Source organism: Vitis riparia, chromosome 10 (assembly GCF_004353265.1).
Source record: "Vitis riparia cultivar Riparia Gloire de Montpellier isolate 1030 chromosome 10, EGFV_Vit.rip_1.0, whole genome shotgun sequence".
Taxonomy (NCBI): Eukaryota; Viridiplantae; Streptophyta; class Magnoliopsida; order Vitales; family Vitaceae; genus Vitis; species Vitis riparia.
Window position 1 is genome coordinate 19,220,827 of NC_048440.1, and position 20,205 is coordinate 19,241,031.

Consider the following 20,205-nt stretch of genomic DNA (forward strand, 5'->3'; position numbering starts at 1 on the left):
TGACTTCAGCGGAGGCTTCAAAAACAGACAATTGTTTTATGCCATGGCCCTCATAGATAAGCATCATATTTTGAATAGGCAACCGATATCCATAGCTTCATCCAAATTGATATATTATGAAAGAAGACTAGCTTTATGCCTTGATTAAATCCTCATGGGCAAGGTTATGCTGTTTTCTATTTTCTATTTTTTATTTTTCTTCTTTGACAATTCTATTGCCCCACCAACACCTTGGGACATGTTGCTTAGACAATTTCTTTTATCTAGCTTCTGCTCACATGCTCATCTCTAATGCTGCAAAGGTACGCTACTTTCCTTTTGCACCTGATATTTAGACATGGTATGGTGATTTCCTGACATAATTTCTTGAGAAAGTAGAAAGAAAACTTTCCTATATGAAAAAGAAATACAACAAAAGATCCTCTCCAAGTTTGCAGAAAGAATAAAATGTGTTACAAGGCGTTGTTATGATATCTGAAGATGGTATCTTCAAGTTCTGAAAGGCCAGAAAGATGTTTTCTGGTGGTCAAATGATTCCAATACTATATCAAATTTGACTGCCCAGCTTTTGGATTCAGGAAACCTTGTTTTGCAAGATCATGACAGTGGAAGGATCATATGGGAGAATTTCCAACATCATTCTAAGTTATTTTTGCCAAAGATGAGACATAGTACGAACCTAAATACTGGTGAAAAGCATGTACAAACATCATGAAAAAATCCCTATGATCCATCCATATGAAGTTTCTCTTAGGAATCAATCCTCTAAATATTCCTGGATTTTCACCTGGAATGGCAGTCATCCAAATTGGCTCAGTGGTCCATGGAATGGTCAGAACTTTGTCAGGGTATCCAACATTAATACAGTTTATCTTAATGGATTTCATATAGCTGAAGGTAAGGAAGGTATAGTTTCTATAACTTTTGCTCATGTAGATCCATCCATCTTATTATACTATCTCTCAACTCCTCAAGGAACACTAGTAGAAATGTAAGGTATTACACAAAGGACAATTGGGAGATTACATGGCAGGCCCAGGAAACTAGTGTGAGAATATGACAAGTGTGGGGCATTTGGGATCTGTAGTCCACAGAATTTGTCCATATGCAGATCTCTGAGATGCTCTGATCCAAAGTACATCGAGGAATGGAGTAAAGGAAATTGGTATAATGGATGTGTGAGAAAGACACCATTGCAATGTGAAAGAAAAAAAACAATGGACAGTGGCAAAGGTAAAATACATGGATTTTTTAGGCTAATGATAGTGAAAGTGCCAGGCTTTGCAGAGTGATCACACGATCTTGAAGATGAACACAAAGAGCAGTGCTTGACAAACTGTTCCTGTATTTATGCATATTATATTTAGAGTAGCACCAGTTTTATGTCATGGAGTGAAAACTTCAGTGATTCACAATGATTCACCAAAGGTGAGGTAGCTCTTTACATCAGCATTGCCTATACTTAACTAAGTAAAATGTTCTTGTTTTCTTTATGTCTTCATTTTCTGGTTCCCCATTATCTTTCTGCTGTGAACAGAATAGAATAATCTATTGATCAAGTTTATAATACTTGGGCATGGCTTGTATTTCAAGCAGGTCCCATGTTTTAGTTATGATTTTGATGAATATTCCAAGATCGTGAGGCAGAGACAGATGTGAGTTAAAGTTTCCACTATTTATGCCTATTCTAACAACCAAATGCAGTGGCTACATGCCCCCTGAGTATGATTTTAAAAAAGGTCCTACATTTTCAGCTTTGAGGTGTTATTATTAGAGATTGTAAGGGGGAGAAGGAACACTAGTTTTCCTGGTGATGAGCAATCTTTGAGCCTTCTGGGATACCGGATATGTAAATATTACATGTATCATCACCTCAGTTATGTAAAGCTCCATGTCATCATCCATAAAATGTTCAACTTTAGCCCTAATTTATACCATATCATGTTAATAATGTCAAGCATGGAAACTATGGACTAAAGACAACATTGAAGAATTAATTGATCAGGCTATAACAGAACCATGGTTCCAAGAGGAGATACTAAGATGCATACATGTAGGACTCTTGTGCCCACAAGATTTTGTGAAAGTAGGTCATCCATTTCAACTCTCATCTCAATGCCTGTAGTGAAAAATCACAAATTCCTACCCAAAGCAACCTGCATTCACTGACAGGCAGATTGCTATAAGTACAGAATTCTCTCAACCAATCCAAAATAAATTCTTGGTAAACAAACTCTGTTACTACCATTCAAGACTGGTAGCAATTTTCTGACATTTATTTGGTCTTTTTGTAAGTTATGTTTAAATTTTACTGCTTTATTTGAGGTTTCAAAGCAGATAATTGTATCTTGCCATGTGTTTATCATCATTTTTGAAGAGACAACTATTTTGCTTAGGTTAATCCGAATTGATGTATTCCCAAAGAAAACTTGTTTTTAATACTAAAAATTCATCATCATTAACGTAATCCGTATGAAACATTGTTGATGCTGGATCAACCGGGAATGATATTCCTTCTCGTTTTAGCAGTGAAAGGTTGGTTCCGGTGATTAGAGACTGGCTTTTACCGCGTTTCCTGCAAAAAGATGTCAGAACAGGTTGTCCGAACACACTCTTCGAAGTCCAAGTCAGTTCCTAGAGAAAGCAAGAATAGCTATTTTTTTAACCACAGCAAGGAGAGTCTTCTTTATTGCCTCCCTTTGAGTTTTGGTTGTAGGAAGGTTTTTATAGTGTCTGGAGCGAGGTCACATCTATGCTGGGCTGGCATCTTGACTCTCGCAGTCATGATGGCAGCATAGTATGTGGCAGGGTAGTCATGACCATTTAGGCGGCTGACAGAGGTTGTCAATTGGGATGTCATGATGGTCTGCTTGTCACCTCGACCTGCAAAAGGTATGGTGCAGTGTGTGGCAGTACTCCTGCGAAGACGAGGCGGCATCCTCTCACTCCTGCTCCTAATGAAGGGAAATGATTGTTTAATGGAGTGGGTCAGGATGTCTATTCGGAATGCGTTGTGCAAATTTAAAGAAGCGCAATGTTGCTGGCTGTTGATATATATATAGGCCGGATAGGGTTCTCCGGGTCTGATTATGATCGTCCGGGTAGAGATAGGAGGAGGAGGCTACGTGGGCCAAGAATGAATTGCCATGTAGGGGAAGCCCCCACAATGCCTCCTTTTGACTTGCACATTTCGTCCGGACAGAAATGGCGGGTTAAAACACTTTTTCAAACCCTCTCAGTGGCCTTAGGACACGTGGCATCCGAGGGTATTAAAAATGGGTGCCTTTATTGAGACTATCGTCAGGCGGCACGCCGCTTCGGAGAGTGCGCTTCCAGGCGTCTTGTCCTTTGGGATCCCAAGGGTGCTTGTCTCTATAAATAGGGAATTAATTCCCATGAGGTACACTGTCTCAACGTTTTACTTTTGAACTTCCATTCATTTCATTCTGTGCTTTCCACACCAAAGTAGCAAACACTGTTTTTTGCCTATCGTGTTGCAGTCTTCTTTTTCTAGTGAAAATTTCAAGATTTCTCGCTCTTCGTGGACCGGTTTCGTCATTCGCTGAGGACATTTTTTCAATAAGTCTGTTATTTCCCATGTTGCCCCCACTTTTTTGTTTTTCTTGATTGATTTGTTTAGTGTCGTTGAGCGGTTGTTTCGGTGTCTGGAGGCCTTAGTAGGCAACAAAATGGTCGCTCTGAGGTCTGTAGAATTAAGTTTTGCAGCTTATTTGGGTTGGCAGGTCTTGTCAGTAGTGTAGCCTGTTAACACTTATCAGGGTTAAGGTTTGCCATGTTTTTGCTTTGTTGGGGTTTCATCAGGCATGCCCAGATCTGCCTTTTCTTCGATTGTTTGTGGTGTCATGGCGAAAAAAGCCTACAATTAGGACTTTGTTGACAGGCGGGGTCGAGTGCCTCGCATAAGACAAGTCCCGAGTCTAGCATAGTTGCTTGTTGCATGTCTTTGGGACATCGCTTGTTGGTGGTATGGTCGGGTGGCTACTCTCTAACATTCAACGTTGTGTTGTGCAAGTCCTACTCGACCCATTGTTCCAATATGCCGGCAAAAAAGGATGCCACCTCAACCAGTGCGGCTGGAAATGGTAAGAATGGTGGCCGGGTAGAAGCAAGTTCCGTCTGCTCCAATTCAAAAAAGCCTACCGAGCTTCTTTTTGAACGGGAGTTTCGCGAGCCTTTCTATATTTTGAATGGTATCTCCGTTCACTTAGTGGACGAAGATCCAACGTTCATAGAGAAGGAAGCTCCGAGCGCCATCTTCTTCAACAAGGAACTATTTAATGCGGGTCTCCGTCTCCCTCTTCTGTCTCTCTTCAAGCAGTTTCTGCACTACACCAAAATTCCTCTCGCTTTCATTCATCCTAATATCGTCCGGGTGTTGATGGGATGCAACATCCTAGATATGCTTTTTCACTTGGACCTCTCCCTGTTAGAGGTGTTCTTTGTCTATTCCATCTCTCCAACTAGTGACTGGCCTTTCGGACTTGAATAAAGGCGGAGCTAAGGGACACGTCTTGGTCTGGGGCTCGTGGGCTGGTCTAGTCGAGCCTCATGATAGGGATTTCTACCCATGTTTCTCACTGATAATCCCCGGTAGGGATGATTTTGTGCGCTCTTTTACTTGTTCTTTGATGTTTAACTGATGTAGTTTTAGTGTTAACACTCTTCGCTTTGATTGATACAAGTAAGGACAGAAGGGGTCGATTGGTTGAGTGGGTAGAGAAAGCCTCGTTTGACCGTTTGAACAAGCTGTTCATGATTACTTCGGACGAGAGGAACCACCAGACACTTCTATCTGCTCGGAATTTGCTTGCAATCATTCACGAGCCCCAACCATACGTCCTCCCTATCATCCCTAGGCAGCTCCCAAAAGTCTTGGTGTCCATGCGAAGACATCGTTGTTCTGCTGAAGTACTCCTTTGAGACCCCGCACCTCGTTCGGTTCCCAAGAGGGAGCTAGCATAGGTAAAATGGTTATTTTCCTTTGAGATTTGTATGGTTTGCAGAGGGTTAGCTATCGGTGGATCCTTCTCCGCTAGATACTGTAATTGTTATTGTTTGGCCGCATCTGCAAGTTCTGCAGGAAACTCATTATCACTGTTGGATCCAACTTCCTATGCTACCTGATAACATTGGCGGGCTGCCAGATGGCTCCCATAGAGGTCAATCTATCTGTCTTCAGTGAGATAACTCACAATTTGGTGATATGTAGAAGGAATGACCTTCATGTCGTGCAGCCATGTGCGTCCCAATATGGCATTGAATGGGGATAGGTCTTCTACTACTAAAAACTGCACATTTAGAGTAACCGGGCCAACTTTGACGAGCAACACGATGTCGCCCAAAGATGTTATAGAAGCTCCATTGAAACCTGACAATATCCGCCCAGGATTTTCCAGAGTTGATGTCGAAAACCCCATTTGTTTAATTACAGACACTTGTAAGAGGTCGACTGAGCTGTCCAAATCGACTAATATTCGTCTTACATCGAAATCGGTGATTCCCAATGTTAGGATGAGAACATCTCGGTGTGGTTGTAATATTCGGTTGGAGTCTACTGGGGGAAAGGTGATTACTCCATATGTTGGGCGCGCGCTTCTACCGACTAGTCCAAGTCGAATGGAGCTAATCTGCTATCGTACAGAGGCGACTTGAAATAGCCTTTGTTTTTTTCGTTTAGAGTTGTATTTCTCATCAATGGGTCCACCATGGATGTAGTTGATCATGGCCCTAGGGGCCTCTGAAGTTGCGGGGGTCGTGGTTATTGGTTCCTGGGATGCTCCCCAATTTTTCCCTTCCAAATAGACGTACTGTCTCAGATGTCCGACTCTTATTAACCTTTCCACCAAGTAATGGAGGCTTCTACATTGCTCCGTGGTGTGACCGTGCTATTTATGATAGACACATTTCTTGATGCGGTCTCTCTTAGCAGGATCCATCTTTATAGGCTCGGCCACTTGAAGTCAGACAGCTCGCAGATCATGGGGAAGAGTTTCTCGTATGAAACGTTGAGGAGGGTGAGGTCGAACTGGTCCGACTAGCGTTGTTCGCCCTGCCCCTTACTCGATTGCTTTTGTTGGCTTAGGGTTTTAGAACTCATGGCCGAGTTGTTCTTGGCAAGTCGACTGGTGACCAGGACCTGCTGGGTAGTTGCGCGAACATCGTCTTCGAGCATGGAATACTTGTTTGCCCGTCTGAATAGATTGTCCATAGTCACAGGGGGTTTCTTAGCGAAAGATTCAAAGAAATGCGTGCTTGGGCAGATACTCATTTTAAAGATTTGGAGGACGGCTTCCATGTTGTAAGATTCCACTTGGAGTACAGCTTGTCCGAATCGTTTCACAAACTCCCTCAACGATTCATTCTCCTGCATCTTTATGTTTTGCAAGGTACTGATGTTTTGTTTATGTCGTGCTGAGTATAAGTATTGTCCCACGAAGGCCTCTAATAGATCCCGGAAGTTGTTGACGGAATTCATCGGGAGGCGGTGAAACCACGAGAGGACCTGACCTTGCAGGCTGGTCGGGAAGACTTTGCACAATAGCGCATCATTCCTTATGTCAAGAGTCATGAGCTATCTGTAGTGCATGATGTGATCAAATGGATCATTAGATCCGTCGTACGTGAAAATTTTTGGCACTATGAACCCTCTCAGGGGTTCATAATTGATAATGCGAGAACTGAAAGGTGTGGAGAGCATGTCACCTGGCCGCCTGCTGATAGAACCGGGAGGACCTCTACTTGTCATGTCCCCTCTCAGCTATTGTATTGGTGGGTGTGGGGGCCAATCATCTATGAGGGGTGTAGCTGAGGGACCAAGATATGCCTCCTGGGTTGGTGCTGCACGCGGTTCCTCCACACCGGGCGCCTGAGGCCTTAACCTTGCACACATCGCATCCAATAGCTGAGATTTCTTATCTCGTCTCATTTTTTATGAGATGCGAGTGGAATCAGAGCTTTCTTCCTATGGCGCATAACAGGCTGGTAGGGGTCTTTCATTAGGCCGCACCTCATGCTCATCAAAGGGGACTCTGCATTTCCAAGGTACATTGCCTCTTCGTTCTGCTTGGAGTTCGTTCATTGACTCCTTGGTTGTCAACTACGAGAAGGGCTTGTCAAAGACACCTAAATTCGCAATACCTCGTTTTCCTCCCTAAGTCTCCTTATTTCTTGGAGCAAGGCTTGCACTTATCGTTCATTCTCTCGCTGGCATCTTTCCATGCTTTCACGCTAGTCAAAGTAACCTTCACTACCCCTGGCCGATGAGCGACTCTTTGAGGGTGTTGACATATTTGTCTTGAGCTTCCCACGGACGACGCCAATGTTGATGTTGGATCAACCGGGAATGATACTCATCCTCGTTTCAGAAGTGAAAGGTTGGTTCCGGTGACTAGAGATTGGCTTTTATCGCGTTTCCTGCAAAAAGATGTCCGGACAGGTTGTCCGGACACACCCTCCGAAGTCCAAGTCAGTTCCTAGAGAAAGCAAGAAGAGCTACTTTTTTAACCACAACAAAGATAGTCTTCTCTATTACCTCCCTCTGAGTTTTGGTTGTAGGAGGGTTTTTATAGTGTCTGGAGCAAGGTCACATCTATGTTGAGCTGGCATCTTGACTCTCGTAGTCATGATGGCAGCATAGTTATGTGGCAGGGTAATCATGACCATTTAAGCGGTTGACAAAGGCTGTCAATAGGGATGTCATGATGGTCTGCTTGTCACCTCGACCTGCAGAAGGTATGGTGCAGTGTGTGGCAGTACACCTGCAAAGGCAGGGTGACATTCCCTCACTCCTGCTCCTAACGAAGGGGAATGATTGTTTGCTGGAGTGGGTCAAGATGTCTATCCGGAATGCATTGTGCACATTTAAAGAAGTGCAATGTTGCTAGCTGTTGATATATATAGGTCAGATGGGTTCTCCGGGTCTGATTATGATCGTCCGGGTAGAGATAGGAGGAGGTCACGTGGGTCAAGAGTGAATTGCCACGTGGGAGAAACCCCCACAATCATCATCATTAAATATAAATTAAGAAGCCGATACTCTTAAATCATACATCTAATATGCACATTTTTTTCGAACAACAACAAAAACTTCTTCAGAAAGAATGAAGGGAAGTGTTGAAAACAAAGAAAATGACACACTCACAGAATCTTGTCAACCTTCACATTTGCCCTTTTGGTCTTTCTTCAAAACTATTGATGGAGCACATTTGATATGTCAGAAGGAACCTGTCAAATATAGGTGAATAAGGAACAACCCGACCTTCTATATCCTTCTGTAGAGTCCTCTATCCTCAGCTTACCGTTGTCTTCGCTGGGAAATTATCCAATTTGATGCCACCATACTTCCATAATTGACCTTTTTCCTCCATCTATCACTGTCTTCACCGTAATTGGCATTGAAGCCTATAGACTTTAGATGCGGTTGTGGGTATGTTCTGTTATATTTATATAAATATATATATATATTGTTGGTTAAAAATAAAGTGTAAGAAGAGTTACACTTTTAAAAAATAACTTTTGAAAATAAAGTGCAAGAAGGGTTACACTTTTAATGTGTGAATTAAACACATGATTAACTTTTGGAATGTTACAAAACTTAAGAGGTATTTACACATATGATTAAGTTTTGAAATGTTACAAAACTTGAAAGGTTAAGGAAGACAATGAGTCTTCTCATCTTTGTAACTTTATAAAACTTAAGAGGTTAAGTGTAAGAGAGTTACACATTTGAGATTAAATCATGTTTAATATGTGAATTAAACATATGATTTAATTTTTTGAATGTTACAAAGATGAAGAGATTGAGGAAGACAATGGGTTTTTTCTCATCCTTGTAACCATTTTTCAACCCTAAGAGTGTTATATATGACTTTTCTTCTTTTTGAAATCTTATGCAGAAAAGTGAAAAGGCTTGATCAATCCCAAGACTATTTCCATTTAGTTCCCTAAAGATTTCTAGAAGAGGGAGGAAATAGAGTCTTTGGACAAAGTTCCAAGAACTTGTTTGAGCCTTTCTTGTGTTCTTCTTCTTCTTGTTCTTTTTTTGTAACTTTGAGAGTTTTATTGTATCAAAGTGAGTGTTTGAGAGTGTTTCTTTTCTCCATTGTATCCAAATTTTTCTATTAATCAAAGACTCTATTTTCAATGGAAGGAGAGACTATCAAGATTATGAACCAAGATCTTGTGAGGTTGGATCGTTTTGATGGTTCCAACTTCACTAGGTGGCAAGACAATGTGAGATTCCTTCTCACAGCACTCAAGATTTTCTACATCCTTGATTTTACCTTGGCACTGTTACCGGAACCAAAGAAAAATGAGATATCTTCATATGAGTTATGGAAAGGAAGGAAGCCTAATATAGGTTACTTCAAAGTGTGGGGGTGTCTTGCTTATTGCAAGAAAACGGATCCAAATAAAACAAAATTGGGTCCAAGAGCCATTAAGTGTGCATTTGTAGGCTATCCCTCAAATAGCAAAGCTTATAGGCTATTAGACTTGGAGTCTAATGTGATAATTGAATCAAGAGAGGTAGAGTTCTTTGAGAATTTTTGAGTGATAGCAATTCTCAAGTACCTACTAGTGTTGGAAAGTCTCAAGAGGAGACACCTTCAAAGGTTGTTGAGCAACCCATTGTGCCTCGGAAAAGCCAAAGAGCTAGAAAAGAGAAAGTGTTGGGATCGGATGAGATTGACTCTCAAAGAATTTCCTTTTACTTAGTAGAAGGAAATAAAGAAGATATTATAAGAAAATTTCCTATAGTACTTCAAATAAAGGAGGATCCCAAAACATACAAAGAAGCTATGGCTTCTAGAGATGTTGCTTTTTGGAAAGAGGCTATCAATGATGAAATGGATTCAATTATGTCCAACCAAACATGGGAATTGGTAGACCTTCCACCAGGGTCTAAACCAATAGGGTGCAAGTGGGTATTTCGAAGGAAATATCATACCGATGACATGATTCAAACCTTTAAGGCTAGATTAGTAGCTAAGGGGTTTAAACAAAGAGAAGGTATTGATTATTTTGATACCTATGCGCCAGTGGCTAGAACAACATCGATTAGGATATTGTTTGCTTTGGCATCAATTCATAATATATTTGTTCATCAAATGGATGTCAAAACGGCATTCTTGAATGGGGATCTCAATGAGGAGGTCTACATGGAACAACCGAAAGGTTTTGTTCTACTGGGGAATGAAAACAAAGTGTGTAAGCTTGTCAAATCATTATATGGTTTAAAACAAGCTCCCAAACAATGGCATGAAAAATTTGATCATGCTATTCTTTCGAATGGATTTAGACACAACAATGTGGACAAGTGCTTATATTCTAAGACTTGTGATGACTATGTGGTCATAGTGTGTCTATATGTGGATGACATGTTAATCTTGAGTGATGACGTGAAAGGAATAATAGAAACGAAAAGGTTTCTATCCTCAACCTTCAAGATGAAAGATCTTGGAGAAGTTGATACTATATTGGGTATCAAAGTGAAAAGAAATAGTAGGGGTTATGCTTTGAACCAAACCCACTATATTGAGAAAGTAGTTAGCAAATTTAGTCATCTCAAGATTAAAGATGCTAATACTCCATTTGATTCAAGTATAAAACTTGAAAAGAATGATGGTAGATCGGTGGCTCAACTTAAGTATGCAAGTGCAATTGGAAGTCTTATGTATGCTGCTCAATGTATATTAGCAATCCAAGCGTGGAACATTGGAAAGCTACTGGTAGAGTTCTTGGTTACCTAAAGAATACCAAAGAACTAAGCCTCCAATATTCAAAGTTTCCTGCTATACTTGAAGGGTATTCAGATGTAAGCTGGATATCGAGTGTGGGAGATAATTTATCTACCACAGGTTGGGTGTTTACACTTGGTGGTGGGGCTGTCTCTTGGGGATCCAAGAAACAGACTTGTATATCACACTCAACCATGGAGGCAGAGTTTATAGCTCTAGCTGCAACTGGAAAAGAAGCTGAGTGGCTTAGGGATCTCATGATGGACATCCCTTTTACTGCAAATAATGTGTCAATAGTGTTGATACATTGTGACAGTCAAGCCACTCTAGCTCGTGCGTACAGTGGAGTGTACAATGGGAAGTCTAGACATATAAGCATTAGACATGAGTATGTAAGACAATTGATTCAAAATGGAATCATCTCAATCTCATTTGTGAGGTCAAGTGGAAACTTGGCGGATCCTTTTACTAAACCTCTTACAAGAGATTTAGTAAGGATAACATCTAGAGGGATGGGACTAAAACTCCTTAAATAAAATTCACCAATGATGGTAACCCAACTTAATACTAAGAAATGACTAGTCTTAAGTTCAATGGGTAACAACAAGTCATTGATAAGTGGGTTATGGCAGCATTAGAACATGTGAGTTCTATTTGTGATGATTAATGCTGGTTGTTACCGTTGGAAGGTTAAGCTTAAAGCTTTTAATGAAATTCAGTCTATGTGTGACAAGCATCTTAAAGGTAACAAGGATGCTGGAAGAATTTCACCTATGTGAACTTAGGGGTGGTGCCGCCTCTCATGAGAGTTGGAGTTTCTTTCAAGAAAGTTCATGAATGGATTGAGCACATGGCTATAAAAGTGCTAAGCAAGAAAATAATGGGCACTCGTGTGGTTAGTGGAAGTGTGTGTGTTGTTACCGGTTTCGTTACAAGGAATAACTGGTTCAATGCTACAAGCAACCTAGGATTTCAACGGAGCTTTGTGACAATTACACTAAGGTAAAATTCAAATCGAAAGATATTTTATTTTATGCATTTTCACTGTTGAGGTTATAAGGGTTGATGTTTATTTTTAACCAAGTGGGGGATTATATATATATATATTGTTGGTTAAAAATAAAGTGTAAGAAGAGTTACACTTTTAAAAAATAACTTTTGAAAATAAAGTGTAAGAAGGGTTACACTTTTAATGTGTGAATTAAACACATGATTAACTTTTGGAATGTTACAAAACTTAAGAGGTATTTACACATATGATTAAGTTTTGAAATGTTACAAAACTTGAAAGGTTAAGGAAGACAATGAGTCTTCTCATCTTTGTAACTTTATAAAACTTAAGAGGTAAAGTGTAAGAGAGTTACACATTTGAGATTAAATCATGTTTAATGTGTGAATTAAACATATGATTTAATTTTTTGAATGTTACAAAGATGAAGAGATTGAGGAAGACAATGAGTTTTTTCTCATCCTTGTAACCATTTTTCAACCCTAAGAGTGCTATATATGACTTTTCTTCTTTTTGAAATCTTATGCAGAAAAGTGAAAAGGCTTGATCAATCCCAAGACTATTTCCATTTAGTTCCCTAAAGATTTCTAGAAGAGGGAGGAAATAAAGTCTTTGGACAAAGTTCCAAAAACTTGTTTGAGCCTTTCTTGTGTTCTTCTTCTTCTTGTTCTTTTTTGTAACTTTGAGAGTTTTATTGTATCAAAGTGAGTATTTGAGAGTGTTTCTTTTCTCCATTGTATCCAAATTTTTCTATTTTGTTCTAGGCGTTTTGCAGCGACGTGTTTGGCTATGGTAATTTTAGTCGTCTGGGATGTTCTTCTGTGGCCATTGCTAAAAAATTTGAAGGTATATATCGAAGCACCTAGATGGGGCTTCCCAATTTTAAAAGGTTGGGTGGAAGCCCAACCCATCGTATATGGGCAATAGGCGTAGAGATCAACCCAGAAAAGGGCTTCATGCAAACAAAAATTTAACCGCATGTCATCCTTGCGAGCCACCGATGTGGGATGAGTTTTAAGGATGAATTTTAAAAAATCTACAAGCCATGCAACAATAGGAGGAAGAGGGTATTGAACCCCTCATTTCACATGTTAAGGTCATGACCATTTTACAATTGATTATTGTTATTTTAAAATTGCAAACCAAAAGTAAATTAATGTAATTATTTTAATTTTTTTTAATATAAGCATAATAATGTAATATAAGTAAAATAAATTATATCTATTTTGATATATTTTTTCACATTTGAATATTATACATGTTTTATTTATAAAATTTAAAATATTAATACCTTTATATTTATTAGTGATTTAAGTTGGTAATATCAAAAACAAAAAATAAATATTATTATTTTTAAATTTCTTTATATATATATATATATTAAATTTTGATAATTTATTTTTTAATATATAAATTTTATATTTACGATATCATTTGAATCGTGGTTAACGAACTAGTAGCTTTTTCATCTCAATGGTAGTTTCAATTCTAAAAACATTATTCCAAAATACTTAAAATTAAGAATGTCGAGTGTTTTTAGGTAATCCTTCTTTTTCCATTTTTCTCTTTCACACGAATCCAAGTCCCATGATACCGTAATTGTGGCCCTTGTGGGTATGGTTAGAAGCTCAAAAGCTTCGCTTTCCAGTGAGGGAGCCCATTACTTTTCTCGAATGAAAAATAATAAGAATAACAACAATAATAAAACACACCACGCCACTCTGGCTGCTCGCCTTTTCTCCACTTCCCCTACTCTCCCATCATTTTTTTCCTTCCTGGCAACCCCACCAAAGAACCCATCAATTCTGTCTCCATTTTTTCCACTCTGCTAACCAAAAACACACCCTTGCCACTGGCCCACTCATCTTTCTTTCCCTCTCCTCCATTTTTTCTTCTCTACAATCATACAGCCGATACCATGCATGGGACCGACTTCTTGTTCTCTCCCATCTCTCTCCTCCATTTTCTTTTCACTGCAGACAACAACACACCCTCACTGCCAGCCCAAGTCTTGCCCACCGAGGTAAACGTCGCCCCATCACAGCCCTTGAGGCTTCGCCGCAAAGTACTACAATTAAAAGAAGAGGTGGCCCAGGGAATCTAAACATGTTTTGCGCGGTTTCTCTTAGAATTTGAGTCATTAATGTTAGCCAGTCAGCACTGCGAAGGATCAAGATTGTGAAACAGCTCCAAGGTGATTCACGAGGTCCCGCACCATGAACTCTTTCTCCGATTACCCGTTGCATTTTCATCTGGCATCCATCTTTGCTATATGAGTTTGCAGCCAGCACCCACCTGAAAAACCCCATTTTCCTTTTTCTTTAACTTTCTTCATTTATATACGACAACAAAGAAAAAAAAAAGAAAAAAAAACAGACAAACGTTTTTATAATGAAATATTAGCTTTTTAATTAAAATAAGTGATCTCTTAAATAAATAAAAAAGTATGAATTTTTAAAATAAATAAATCAAAATTTTAAAATAAAACAAATTAATGAAAAAGACCACAATGATCCACCCATGGAGGGGTTGACACCTGATTAGTTGAAAAATGAATTTCATTGGTCAACAATAATCACAAACTAAATTTGGTTCAGATTAAATTATCAAAGAGATAATTATGTTTTAGGAGCAGATAAAACTTATAATGACCTAAGTCCACAAAAAATGTAAAATTTAGTTTAGAGGTTAATAAACATTTATAATTGAGTTAAAAGAAATTATTTTCTCATAATGCCAAAAATACAAATAAATTTATATTATATAATTATCTTATATCATTTATAATGCAATCTACTTGTTGTTTTTTTTGGGCTTTTAATTCTCTAGTGATTTACTTTTAAAAATGATAAAAATAAATACATTAAACCAACTTGCAAAATAAAATCTTGATTTGAAAAGTTTATTTAAATATATAACTTTAAATTATTTTTTAAAATATAATTTAAAATGAAAATATTAAAATTATTTTTAAAATGATTTCAACATGATTTTTTTATTTTATCTAATAACAATATATATCATATGAAAATTCTAAAATACATGCAAAAAAATCTATAAAAAAAAAAATCGTTATTGCTCTCTTTCAAATATATGAAAATTATGTTTTAAAAATATTATTACTAATATTAAAGTTTAATGAAATGTTTATTAATTACTTTCAACAATGTTACTAAAATGTTATATTATTAATAATAAATAAAATAGGAAAATAAAAAATAAAACTAAAAATAAATTTAAATTATAGAAAATATTTTTTTACTTAAATTTAATTTATTCAATTATAAAAATAAAAAATTAAATTAAACCCGACAAAAATCATCTAAGGGAAGTTGTCAATTTTGATCCTTCATCCTCAAGGAAACATCAATGCCGGGTACACTTCTTGGATTGAATTTATTCGGTTTTCAGGACTGAGCATGCATCTAAGGTAGTGTGAGCTTCCTGTCTGAATGCAAACCCTTTTTTCTCGGCACGTACGGAATACCGTGTTTGCCGACAATAACCAGTTTCCGTGTGTAAGGTAGACTTACCTGACAAGGATGAGGGAAGGAAAAAAAAAACTCTTTTTGACAAGATGAAGACTCCGATGAAAACAAATGTGGGTCATTATTTTGAGAGAAGTTAGTAACATACCAACGGACCATTATATATGGTAAACTAGTGTATGACATGAGGAATAAATTTCATGAAGTACTCATGGGAACAATGAGAGGAACAAGCGTGATAGCTCTACCACTCTTATTCTCTAGTTTTTGTTATGAGTTTTGCAGCGCCGCCACAGACACCATCACATCCACCCACTTCATCAAAGACCCTGAAACTATAGTCTCCAGTGGAAGGGTTTTCAAACTGGGTTTCTTTAGCCTTGATGGTTCAAGTAATCGGTATGTTGGAATGTGGTGCAACACCACTTCACTGCTCACTATCATATGGGTAGCCAACAGGGACAGACCCCTCAATGATTCTTCCGGTGTTCTCACCATATCCGAAGATGGTAATATTCAAGTTTTGAATGGCCGGAAGGAGATTATGTGGTCATCCAATGTTTCAAACCCCGCAGCTGTCAATTCAAGTGCCCAGCTTCAGGATTCTGGAAATCTTGTTCTGCGAGATAACAACGGGGTGAGCGTATGGGAGAGTTTGCAAAACCCTTCTCACTCATTTGTGCCACAGATGAAAATTAGTACTAACACACGTACGGGTGTGAGAAAAGTACTGACATCATGGAAATCTTCCTCGGATCCATCCATGGGAAGCTTCACTGCTGGAGTTGAACCTCTAAACATCCCTCAAGTTTTCATCTGGAATGGAAGTCGGCCATATTGGCGTAGTGGTCCATGGGATGGTCAGATCTTGACGGGAGTAGACGTGAAATGGATTACTCTTGATGGGCTTAATATTGTTGATGATAAAGAAGGTACCGTTTATATAACTTTTGCTTACCCGGATTCAGGTTTCTTCTATGCCTATGTCTTGACTCCTGAAGGAATACTAGTGGAAACATCCAGGGATAAAAGGAATGAGGATTGGGGAAGAGTATGGAAGACCAAGGAGAATGAGTGTGAAATTTATGGCAAGTGCGGGCCATTTGGACACTGCAACTCGAGGGACTCACCAATTTGTAGCTGTTTGAAAGGGTATGAGCCAAAGCATACACAGGAATGGAATAGAGGGAATTGGATTGGTGGATGTGTGAGGAAGACGCCATTGCAATGTGAGAGAACCAAAAATGGCAGTGAAGAGGCCAAAGTAGATGGGTTTCTCAAGTTAACAAACATGAAAGTGCCAGACTCTGCAGAGCAGTCATATGCTCTTGAAGATGATTGCAGACAGCAATGCTTGAGGAATTGTTCCTGTATAGCTTATTCATATCATACAGGCATCGGGTGTATGTGGTGGAGTGGAGATTTAATCGACATACAAAAACTGTCTAGCACAGGGGCACATCTTTTCATCCGCGTTGCACAGTCAGAACTAAAACAAGGTAATATATTCTAGCTGCCTTTACCCGTCTTGCTCCCCATCTCTCCCTGTAATCCAGTCCTCACGTTTATTACATTCTAGTCTATGTTTCTTATTTACATTTTTGTAATTTTTTTACAGCCATTTTCATTATCATAAATTTTTAAATTCTGAAGAGATGTATGTAGAATTTGTAATCTGATATTAAAATTTATAGTCAGTTTAATTCTTGTCTTGATTTACAGATAGAAAGAGAAGCGCGAGAGTAATTGTTATTGTTACAGTGATTATAGGGACAATTGCCATTGCCCTCTGCACTTACTTCTTAAGGAGGTGGATTGCCAAACAAAGAGGTAATCTGCTCATGTAGAATAGTTTAGTGTGCTAGGATATGTTTCAAGTTATTTTCCAGAAATAACTCACAACCATGTTCTGAATCAGCAAAGAAGGGGAAAATCGAAGAGATACTATCCTTCAACAGATCGACGAAAAATTTCTGATCCCAGTGTCCCTGGAGACGGTGTGAATCAAGTCAAACTTGAAGAGCTGCCACTGATCGATTTTAATAAGCTTGCAACTGCAACAAACAATTTCCATGAGGCCAATAAGCTGGGGCAGGGTGGTTTTGGTCCTGTATACAGAGTAATAATGCCTGTTCCTCTAGACCTTTGTGAGGTAATGTATGTGTTGAACAACGAGTTACTAATTTGCTTCTTGTTGCAGGGAAAATTGGCAGAAGGACAAGACATAGCAGTGAAAAGACTTTCAAGAGCATCTACACAAGGGCTAGAAGAATTTATGAATGAGGTGGTGGTGATTTCTAAACTCCAACACAGGAATCTTGTTGGACTAATTGGCTGCTGCATTGAAGGAGACGAGAAGATGTTGATCTACGAGTTCATGCCGAATAAGAGCTTGGATGCTTCTCTCTTTGGTTAGATCATACAATTGCCCTCACTATTTATCATCAGTCATGACAAATTATATCCACAGAATAAAACTCTATTTTTGTACGAATTTTTAATTGTCTCTAATATTTTGGTTTTTCCCTGTGATGTCATTCATTCAGATCCTGTCAAGCGACAGTTTTTAGATTGGAGGACACGGTTCAAGATTATTGAAGGAATTGGCCGAGGCCTTCTTTACCTTCACAGAGATTCTAGATTACGAATTATCCATAGAGACCTCAAGGCAAGTAATATTTTATTGGATGAAGACTTGAATCCTAAAATTTCAGATTTTGGTATGGCCAGAATATTTGGAAGCGATCAAGATCAAGCCAATACTAAAAGGGTTGTCGGAACATAGTAAGTATCTAATCCGTACCTAGTCTAATTTCCCTTAAATTAATTACCGATCAAGCCAATACTAAAAGGGTTGTTGGAACATAGTAAGTATCTAATCCGTACCTAGTCTAATTTCCCTTAAATTAATTACCTAATTGATCTCCCATTATTTACATCTATGTCAACGACCAAATGTAGTGGTTATATGTCTCCCGAGTATGCAATGGAAGGACGATTTTCAGAAAAATCAGATGTCTTCAGCTTTGGAGTACTTTTGTTAGAGATTGTGAGTGGGAGAAAGAATAGTAGCTTTTACCATGAAGAGTATTTTACCATTTTGGGATATGTAAGTACCATATATATTCTTCATCACCTCAGTCATGTAAAACTCCATGATTGCCTTCTAGTGAATATTGTTGGACTCAAGTTTAGATTTATGGTGTGTGAATATTTTCAGGCATGGAAACTGTGGAAGGAAGACAACATGAAAACATTAATAGATGGAAGTATATTAGAAGCATGCTTCCAAGAGGAGATATTGAGATGCATACATGTGGGACTGTTATGTGTACAAGAATTGGCTAAAGACAGGCCATCCATTTCAACTGTTGTGGGAATGATTTGTAGTGAAATCGCACATCTTCCACCCCCAAAGCAACCTGCATTTACTGAGATGCGGAGTGGCACAGATACAGAATCCTCCGATAAAAAGTGTTCCCTAAACAAAGTCAGCATTACCATGATTGAGGGTCGCTAGCATGGCATGCTGCAATATTAATGTTTGATCCTTTTTTTCTCTAGTATATTATTCAACTCAAGAACTCTAGTTGAGATCCCTAAAAATATAAACTTGCGCGCCTTTAATTATCTTATGAAGTTATTGTAATTTTCAGTAAAGCAATGCATATCAAGTATTTTTCCTTCGTTTTTCCCCTATAATAAAGTTAATATTAAATGCTTTTAAGTTAATTTCATTTAGGTCCTCAAGGTTTCGGCTAAATATGTATAGCCTCATAAGTTAGAAATTTCATTAAATACCTATCTTATTTTTTTTCATTTTTTATTTTCATTCACCTCCTAAGTTAAAAATTTCATAAAATATCTTTCATATTCTTTTTTTTTTTTCACTCAAAATATAGGAGGTGTATGATGGAATTTCAAACTTTTTTTTTTTTTTTTACTCGTCTCCCCTATGAGTATGAAATTTCATTAAATACATTTCTTATCATTTTCATTTTTTTTATTTTCCCTTATAAGTTTGAAATTTCATCAAATCCCATTTCAAACCTACTAGGGAGATATATAATGAAATTTCAAACAAAAGGTTTACAATAAACCTTACCCAACCATAGGGGCAAGTTCACCCTTTATTAATACATACATACATATGTATATATACAAAAGTCATCATATAAATAATTAAATGAAATTTTTTCATTTAATTGATTACCAAAAATATAAAAATTATTATCATAATTTTCTTCATAGTTCTTTTTAATATTAATATTAATTAAATATCACAAAATTATACATATATCATAATTTATTTTAAATCATTTAATACAATTGAATTAAATGGAACATAATTTTAATATTAAATATATTTTAAAATTAGAAATATTATAATCAAACATCACAATATTATTATCGAATAATATTTAGTGTAATTTAATAATAAATGTATGCTTATTAAACTCATATTTTTTACCAACGCATACAATATTATTATCAAATGTAATAAATCATAGCATACATATATTAGTTTCTATTAAAATATCTATTATTACTTATTATATCATTTTTAGGGATTTTTTCAACATTTTCAATAGTTTTAATCAATTTTCGTCGTATCACATAGTCCTTAGTGGGCTCCTCAGCACCATGTGCTCCTTAGTGAATTTCTCAATACCATGTGCTCCTTAATTATCTTCTTAATACTTTAAGAAAATGTGATCCTCTATCATGAACAAAGTTCAAAATTTTTGAAAGTTTCAAATCAAGCATATAGAATTTTTACTCAAAACTTAGGCTTATTAATTCTTTTTTTTTAAATAAAATAAAAATGAATAAAAAACTCTTTCAAGACCATCATATCCATGACCACCACTATTTTCATTGTCATATCGCTACTATTCTCCCCTTTCTCTTCCTCTCTCTATGTCTTTCTTCCTTGCACATTTTCTATCAT

General features: G+C 37.6%; 1 protein-coding gene across 1 annotated transcript; it reads left to right on the top strand.

Annotated features, from left to right (window-relative positions):
* The first annotated feature begins 15,474 nt into the window (after positions 1-15,474).
* LOC117923176 (G-type lectin S-receptor-like serine/threonine-protein kinase At1g11330) lies at positions 15,475-18,774 on the top strand. Its single transcript, XM_034841411.1, has 7 exons — positions 15,475-16,753; positions 16,977-17,071; positions 17,173-17,373; positions 17,455-17,665; positions 17,801-18,038; positions 18,216-18,363; positions 18,475-18,774. The coding sequence occupies exons 1-7, from the start codon at positions 15,475-15,477 to the stop codon at positions 18,772-18,774; spliced, it is 2,472 nt and encodes an 823-aa protein (XP_034697302.1).
* Positions 18,775-20,205: the final 1,431 nt, after the last annotated feature.